This window comes from Seriola dumerili, unplaced genomic scaffold (assembly GCF_002260705.1).
Source record: "Seriola dumerili isolate Sdu_G_001 unplaced genomic scaffold, Sdu_1.0 BDQW01000040.1, whole genome shotgun sequence".
NCBI classification, from domain to species: Eukaryota; Metazoa; Chordata; class Actinopteri; order Carangiformes; family Carangidae; genus Seriola; species Seriola dumerili.
Genome location: NW_019174295.1, coordinates 5,603,105 through 5,611,832, shown reverse-complemented (window position 1 = coordinate 5,611,832; position 8,728 = coordinate 5,603,105). Strand labels below are relative to the sequence as shown.

The 8,728-nt window shown below is 39.2% G+C and overlaps 1 protein-coding gene across 1 annotated transcript; it reads right to left on the bottom strand.

Annotated features, from left to right (window-relative positions):
• Positions 1-1,103: 1,103 nt before the first annotated feature.
• On the bottom strand, positions 1,104-6,866 carry yipf5 (Yip1 domain family member 5). Its single transcript, XM_022739025.1, has 6 exons — positions 6,785-6,866; positions 5,617-5,734; positions 5,136-5,308; positions 3,098-3,243; positions 2,728-2,909; positions 1,104-2,400 (listed from the first exon to the last, which is right to left on the bottom strand). The coding sequence occupies exons 2-6, from the start codon at positions 5,724-5,726 to the stop codon at positions 2,238-2,240; spliced, it is 774 nt and encodes a 257-aa protein (XP_022594746.1). The 5' UTR covers positions 5,727-5,734; positions 6,785-6,866; the 3' UTR covers positions 1,104-2,237.
• Between the last annotated feature and the right edge of the window lie 1,862 nt (positions 6,867-8,728).

Here is an 8,728-nt window from a genome sequence, read left to right as displayed (position 1 = left end):
CCCTGTGTATGTGTTTTGTGTATGTTAGTGCAAAGAAAACCCAGAGGGAAAATAGAGGCTGGTGTTCTAACCATAAAAATAAACATCCCTTCTTGTCAACCTTCTCCTTAGATTATGTGAGTTCTTGTATTTTAAAGCTTTGCTTAAGAATAATAAAGTCAATCTATGTCTTTCTAGCGTAGGCTGACCAGTTTAAGAACAGTCAAGAGTTGTGGTTTTTATTCTGCCAAACACAACTGACCTTGGTGGCCTGTAGTTTCATCAACATGACACAATTAGACAATCCTCCAAAAATATTTTCAAGCAAAAGGCTGCTGTTTTTTGGTAATATCAGTGAAAGCTCATCCTCTGGTGCTATGGTTAAAAGGCAACGGTTGAGTGTAATAAGATAATGTTGTGTATCACAATTACACCATTAGAGAAGCATCCTACAATACATTTGTTGTCAAGTTGCTGTATTTTTATGAATGTTTAGCTCCTGTATTATGTGCCAGGATGTAAAGACGGTGATGTTTTGACTGAGGAACATGTACATGCACATGACACTGACTATTCTGTAGTTGATGAAAATAAATGTTCAGCAGAAGTATTTAATGGCAGTAGCCAATTGCAGTGATCAACCGGTCGTGAGCACATGAGGGAGACAGAGAGCCTTCAAGAGTACCTGCAGCTGATGACTGGTAAACTCTGTACACAGTGAGGCTGGAGGGGCGATGTGAGGTTAACACTGCCCTCACCTGCCCAAGCTTTAGAGCTGGAGGTGCAAACACGTCCTGCTGCACTCACTTCTCATGCAATTACAAACCTTGTTTTAAACCTGAAGGTCTTCCATATCTAAAAAGTAATAAAAAATGACACTGATGTAGATCAGTGTGCAGATTATTTCCTTTGATCTCTAAACCACCTGTGATAGCATCTCCCCTGGCTGCTGAACACTGTCATTATGTATCAAACACCCACTTCTTCCAGTGCACGCTAGCCTTTCTTCTGCCACACAACAAACACTAAAGGTCAACGGGCCAAATAAAATCTCTGTTTCAGTCTCTCTTGAACAGAGGCCATGCCACTTCTTACAATTATCTGCTTCACCATACAATGTACTCTTGAATATCAAAAGGCAGATAACCTTCAAACAACTTTAATGTGCATGAGAAGACATGAACAACAGATGACACATCAAAGCATACAAAGTGAGCTGACTCTAAAATAAAGATTTAAGAAATGCAAGGGATGCAAACTATAGCAACATCCTATATGTCTGTAACCAGACACATACAGTATCTCTCAAACTATTCATTCTCAATATCTAATCAAAATGTGTTTGGTTTTGAAAATTAGAACAACGTTCATGTGCAATCTGTACTTCTGTCTTCTTGAAAGGCATCAAAACTTGAATGAATCTCAAGAGAATATAATAAAATAATGAGAAGATATAGGAGAGCTGCTGATTCTACATCAAAGATCAGATCACTTCTGTGATGAGCAGATGATGGGTTCATGGCTCCTCAGTCCTGGAGAAAAGAAAAAATATGGAGGAGGAGACACCCGTTTTTTTTATTCCACCCTTTTCTGGGTGGAGGTGTAGAATGAGCTTCTGTAGTCTTGCGCAGAATGAAAGTGGGTGTCCCCCTTAGTCTAGCAGTTGTAGAATCTATGGATGCTTGCCAGATATGGCTCACAACAGCTTTTTGCAAAAATCTTGATTTGAGACGTTTCCACTGGCTCCAAATGAACCTGCAGGGTTTGCTGAGCGTTGGTTATCGGTCCGTCTTGGAAACTGAGAACCTTTTCCCATCTTTGTCCAAATTGAAGTGTCTCCTTGGGTTTCCATTGTGTGAACTACTTGCTCACTTCCTTCCCCTTCATTTTCTTAAAATCATAGGACTGTACTAGGCTGTTTAAGGCCCAACGCTGTCCACAGGAGAGTTGTTTGTCACCAGGTTTATTTGACAGCTATCTCCTTTAAGACGCATGAAGGGAGCAAGGGGGGGAGTAGACATGAGTGAGACTATTCAATCCAACCTGCAGACGGTCAAGTCGGAACGTTGTGAGAGTGGAGGCTCAAAAGAAAAAAAAAAAGAAAAAAAAAACCTTGGTGCCATTTAAGACAGCAGCTCCAATTTTTCTGTAATAACAGTGTAAATAGCCAATAATTACACTTATTACACTGACACTAATTAGACTGATATTACAGAAATTGGAGAGCAGTATTTTAAACTGTTACTCAATGATTTTTTTTAGAAGACGGAGATGAGTGCAAAGACCCCATATAGGAGAGCGCAGGGGTAAGCAACCAACAGCTGCTGCCCATCCATGGCCAACGCTGAGATGAAGATCTTTGAGGCTGAGAAGCTGCACCAGCCAATGATTGCTGCTGTTAGTATAATTCCCATCATGCCCCTTGGGAGAACAAAAAAGGAAGAAGGAGGTTAGCTTTCATCATTTTAACAATTACCTGTATGAAAGCAGCATTTATTCAGTTTTATTGAATGTACAACTATCAAACATACACCAAAGGTTACACTGCCCTACACATTAATCAAGATGGAAAAATATCACAGTTTAGCCAGTGTTATTAACAGAGGTTGCACTATACTAATACAATAAAATCCTGTCTGGGAAGTTTATACTACTAGACAGTGTCTAGTAGGATGGTCTATATACAAAGAAAAGCATTTGCTTCATTTACCGGTTATATAAACACCTTTACTGTTATTGTGTACTCACTGTAAAGAGAAGACGACTCCAAAGCTGGAGAGGAGGATCATGGGGAGGAGGCAGTATCCCAGCACGCTGGCCACACAGCCGAAGGAGACACCCGTCATACTCATAAGGTTGAGAAGGCAGTACATCCCAAGGCATCCAATTGCACTGATACCATATACATAGCCAAACTGGATCTTACCTGACTGTGAATGGAAATTAAAAAAAAAAACATCCACACAGTCAGATATGGATGTGGACACACCTACATGACAGATGTACAGGTTGGTGTAGAGATACAGTATACTGTATGTGTGTTTTTACCAAAAGCTGTAGAAGGATCAATTCAAGTTTTTAAGAGGCATTATTCAGCAGTGTTAACTAAATGATTTACCAGGAGGAGTGTTGCGCCGAAGGCCAAACAGAAGACCATAGGGCCAGCCAGGTCTGTCTCATTCATGATGCTGCCGTCTGCTGCTTTCATCGGATGGAGCACGGTCAGAGTCTTCTGCCAGATGTGGTCAAAGTTGATTCCTAATTCTAAGAGAAAGCAGAGAAACAAGAAAACACACTTTAGTTATGTTGGATACTAGAACTATAATAAAACATAGTAAGAAAGAATCTCATAAAATAAGTGCACAAAGAGTTGTATTGAAAAAGCTCAGAGATACAATTACGTGCAGTATTTGCTACTAGTCTGCTACATGAACACGAGGCCCTCACGATGACAAAGAAACCTTTGGACAAAACTCAGATTTTTCAGTTAGAGCTTTTTTTCTCAGAACAGCCTTGACATGACTTCAGCTCTACAGCTTACATTTATTTTAGAGTGAGAATTAGATTTTAGGTGTTTCATTTACTGCAGCTCAACTGTAAATCTGTCATTGAGACATAGCTGTGTGGCGCCACACATGTATTCATAAGCACAGGAATGGACAAGGCACAGCAAGGGCCATGGCCAAAGTGCTCCCAGCTGGTTCTAACTGATAGAGAATCTAGTTTAATAGAAATGCATCCGATCAACATCACGTTCTTTATGTTTTTCCACCTTGTTAGCTGTCCGTTTGCCAAAACATGACTTCACAGCAGTTGTGACCAGATGGAGCAGCGTGTCAGGTGGTGCTGGTGGAGCCCTCTGTTAGATGTGTCAGCTATTTCATTTTATGTATTATAGGTTGTTACACTATACTTTAATGTCTCTAATGTAAAACACATTTAAGAAGTTGGTAGTTCTTTACCACTGCAGACTGATTAGACACAGGTTGATCGGCAGACAAAAAAGTCGAGATATGTTAAGATGCCAATGACTGAATCCAAAGGGTGAGGAGGATCAGGAGTGTCAAATATTGCTGCTGGTGCAGTTCACACCGGAGAGCTTTTTTCATTACCATGGCAGTCAGCATCTGATAATATGTGAGCTCCCAACATAAGGTATGTATGAACTTTGGAAGAGCACGTTCCAGTCATTGGGGCCATATAAATAGCTCTAGCTTTCTAGGATCTTTTATTAACTTGCTGTATAAAGTGACTGAGAAGATTGGAAATTGCTCTATAAATAAAATGTATAATTATTATTATTATTACTGTGAATAGAATTAATTACAGAAGAAAGCACTAAACAGAAAACAAATCTGTATGAACTGATAACAGTGTTAATTTAAAAACAGTAAAATGGCTTATTTTCCAGCATTTTGTGTCTTACTATACTGCAACAGGTCAAACACAAAGTGGAAAACATATATCAAACAATTCAATTTTAAATTAGTATGCTGCTGGTTTGTTTGTAACTTCACAGCGTTTATGCCAATGAAAAGCTTTCTCGTGTGTAATTACAGGGAAAAAATGGAAAATTTTGGAAAACTAAGGTCTGCCAATTTTGCAGTGACTTTGGCAGATAGCCTTGCTTTTATTCATTAGTCCTTCCTATTCTATCAAAAGTTTCTTGCAGCCAAGAAATTCTCTGACTCTGCTAGACACTGCAACAGATGAATGAAATTTTCATTTCACATCTTTAGACCAGAACTCACGTCCTTGAGGTGACTACAGACCGATATCAACAGGAACACTTTATTTTTATATTTTAGTCATATAGTGGTGCCTTTGCAAAAGTAACTGGTAGCTGGTAAACAGTGCAGCTAATGATTACCTTCATCCAACTGATTATTTATCCTCTTCAGTTTGGAGTAATATGAAACACAGCACATAAAGCAAATCCTCACTTTTGAGAAGCTGTGGCCTGATCTCACATAAAAGTTTTATAAGTTATAAAAATAGCAATAGCAATAAACTAACAGAATAACAACAAATCACTATATTTAGAACAGTTATATTTAGCACAGTTAACAACCACAAATATGAGAAAAATCAGAGGAATTGTGTAAGAGTCAAAGAACAATGTAGAGGTGGTAGCTTCCAGGTTGTGGCTCACTTACCTTCTAGCAGTGGTGGCTCATCATCAAAGCTGCTACTATACATGGATTGTGATGGGGATGGGGTGTAGGTCTGTGTGGGCTGGAAGATTTGTCCTGTGTATGGCTGCTGAGGCTGCATCACCCCTGGGGAAGAGTAGGCCATGGGCTGGGAGTAGTCATATTGACCGTATGGCCTGGAAAACACATAATAATAATAATAATAATAATAATAATAATAATAATAATAATACTTAAAGGGAATCTTTGACTAGAAGACTGCCCAGTTCTACTTAATAATTGCAAGTTGCTTCTCAAGGATGATTTTCAATGGGGCACAAAAAATATGTTAACACTTACAAGATGTTAAATGAAGAGTTAAAACAGGTAAGAAAAGATTAGTCCTCAGAAGCTGAAACAGCGCATAAATGAGTAACAATGCTGCGCTTGAAGGTGTCAACAGTTAAGGGAGAACCAGGTAAGGAGGGATTTTTTTTCCACTTACTTGTTGTATGGGTTTTCAGTGTTGCTGTAGCCATAGCCAGCCTGGCTTTGGTCATCTACACTGTAGCTTGACTGGTAAAAGTCTGTGTTGAAGTTGTCAAACCCCGACATCTCTCACTCTGGCAGAAACACAGGGACAGAAATAGAAGTATAACTTTTTTGTCTGCAATGAGGCATTTATCTTAATATCCCTATATACTGTATACAAACAATACCCTTATACTACACATTGTACACTCTCAGCCAACCTTGTTCCTTTCCTGTTACAGTGATGATCATGTTACCTGGCTTTATTGTATTGTATTGTATTGTCATTTACATCCAGTATTTGCTGATATTTAGTGGAATCCATTCTTCCCTCCATGCAATGTTTCCTGTGCCACATAACCCCAAAGTAGAATATTTCCACCCCCAAGCTTAACAATTGGCTTGTAAGGGGGCCCAAACATATGCACAGGCAATAATTACTACTTAATAGTTTTCCGTTTTTTAGGATCATTTCTTTGGGGATTAAACACCTTAAAGCCTGAAACCAGCATGAGGAGCCTTGACATCGTCCTATCGAGTGAAATCACGTCATAAATTACAAATCAGTCATGAAATATTACCAGGTTACAACCCGTAAACTCATGGGCTGGGACCAAATTCTTAGTTTAAGTAACGGTAGCCAATGCTACGTGACAGGAATTGTTGTTGTCTCCTATACTCCAAGTCAACGTCCATATTCATAAAGTTAAAGTTGATGAAAGCGTTATTACTCACTACAAAGCAGTACAAAGCTACTGTCATTGGGATAACGTTACCTCCGTGTGATTTAAACACAACTGTGAGCTAACGTGGCTAACGTATAAAGCTCCACACACAACACCGAGACAAATTTGTATATTTGTGGCCAATAATTAGAAACTGCACTAATTATCAAATGACTCGACAGTCGCAGTTACCAGAAAGATAACCAATCTTGTCAAAAAATACATTTAAAAGGCTAATCTTTGGGTGGCTAACGTACCGTTAACTCTGCAGCTAGTTGGTCAGCTAATGCTAGCTATATACCTGTTGTGGAGACCTGGCTTGCATATTTCGCCCATAATATCAGCGGTAGCTTTAATACTCCATTCAGCCCTTTCTTAAAAAATCATTATTCTTGAGCTATAAACGCTGAAACTTACCTGTGATGTTTGACAAATCTACCCAGAACACTGCCAACTTGGTTGCGGCTGCTACGTGTCAGGATAAAGGTAAATCTTCCGGGATGATACGTAGACGACGGGAAGCCGGTAGGGACACTTACAAATTGCCTTTTGCAGAAAATGTGGCGCATCCTATAGATGAATAGTGGTATTACATAACAGTCACCGATTGCATTAATTTACCAGCAGGGCTAATGTATGAATGTACACTCATTGAGCTCTACATTAGGAGCACCTGTACACCATGCAATTATCCAATCAGGTGGCAGCAGTGCATACAATCATGCAGATACAGGTCAGGATCTTCACATCAAACACTAGTAAGGGGAAAAAATATTTCTGAACCTGCTGATCGCCTGAGGTTTTAATGCACAACAGTCCTTCGAGTTTACTCACAATGGTGTTAAAAACCGAAAAAAAACCCCAAAACATCCATTGAGGGATAACCACTGTTTCTTTGTTGTGAGCAGAAAAGCATCTCAGAATGCACAACACGTTGAAGTTTGAAGCTTCCACTGCTGTCGGCCAAGAACACAAATGAGCATATACATTTAATCATTTCTTGGATGAACTGCAAATGTCACAGGAATAGGCTATTAAGTGATTTTATAGTGATGCATACAAAATGGATTCAAAGTACCAATAAAGCACTAAAAGGTCACTCGCCACTGTTGACAGAAACATTTTAAGTTAGTAGCAATATGCAATTCTTCGTATAGCTATGATTAATAAACAAATACAAGACTTAGAAAAAAACATATTGAATTTACAAAGAGATATGGTTAGACATCTCAAACTACTGTCTGTTTTGTCCACCACAGGTAGGTATGAGACCCTACTGGGGTCTGATTCATGGTTTGAGAAAACCACGGTCTAATGGTAACAGAGACAGAGGGTGGAAGATGATTTAACAGGACAAGTGTCGAGCTCCAGGCAAGAACAAAGGTAGTCTATTTCATCAGGAGGCAGAGGAGCACATCGATCACTCTTCCTGTGCTGGAGAGCTGCACTGCTCCCAAATACTGCAGGCGGTTCCATCCTCTTTGATGATGACAGATAATGAAAAATAATAGGCTGATGACCTCTGCTGAGAGGAAATAGGAGCAGGCGGGAATGACAGGCAGAGACAGCATCACAGATGTGGGTGTGACCTGAAATGAATGGCAGACTACAAATGAGGAACAGAAACAAAAAAATCATGTTGATCCCCTCTATACAGTGCAATACTTTCTTCTTTCACCTTTATATTTTAATAGAGAATATTTGACACATAGAAATTACAAAATAGATATGAATTTTGATGTTAAATATAAAATGACCAAATTGATTTTTTTGTGATATTTGGAAAACTTGGAAGTTCAGATTACCCGTTGCAACATCTGTAACAACTATTATCTCTGCCTCTTACTCAGGGCTTATTAAAACTGGGATATTTCTGCTTCTGTGCTGAAACAAAAACACCTCTGGCAAACATAACAATAAAATGTTTGAATTTAAGCCATAGATTAACTGGTGCTGTGTTATTAGAAACTAAATTACACAGACTTGGCTCTGCTCCTAGCCTGGAGTTAAAGAAGGAGAAATGGGAAAAAAATAATACAGTGGAAAAAGACATGAAGGGAAACTTTCTCATTATTTATAGGAGACATATTGAGCCTTTTCTAGAAACTCTGATCGAGTTATGGGTCTCACACAAAAATAAACCAAGAAACCTTTTGGGGAAAGCTGCAAAAAGCAGTTGCCTCGGCAAGGTTGCACGGGGTTCGGAGGAAATTTTCTTGCCAGGGAACTTTGTGACCATCTGTCACACTTTGTTTTCTGTTGAAGGCAACGCTGGCAACTAGATCTATTGTTCTGTTGAAGGTGTGCTTTTATGCTGAAGGACCAGCAAATGCATTTCACATGAAAAAGTTGGAGCTGGCT

Coding starts and splice junctions, on each gene's coding strand:
- yipf5 (XM_022739025.1), bottom strand. CDS start 5,726: ATGTCGGGGTTTGACAACTTCAACACAGACTTTTACCAGTCAAGCTAC. Junction 3,244..5,135: donor TGAGCCACCACTGCTAGAAG/GTAAGTGAGCCA, acceptor GCTTTCTCTTAG/AATTAGGAATCAACTTTGAC. Junction 2,401..2,727: donor GGAGTCGTCTTCTCTTTACA/GTGAGTACACAA, acceptor TGTTCTCCCAAG/GGGCATGATGGGAATTATAC.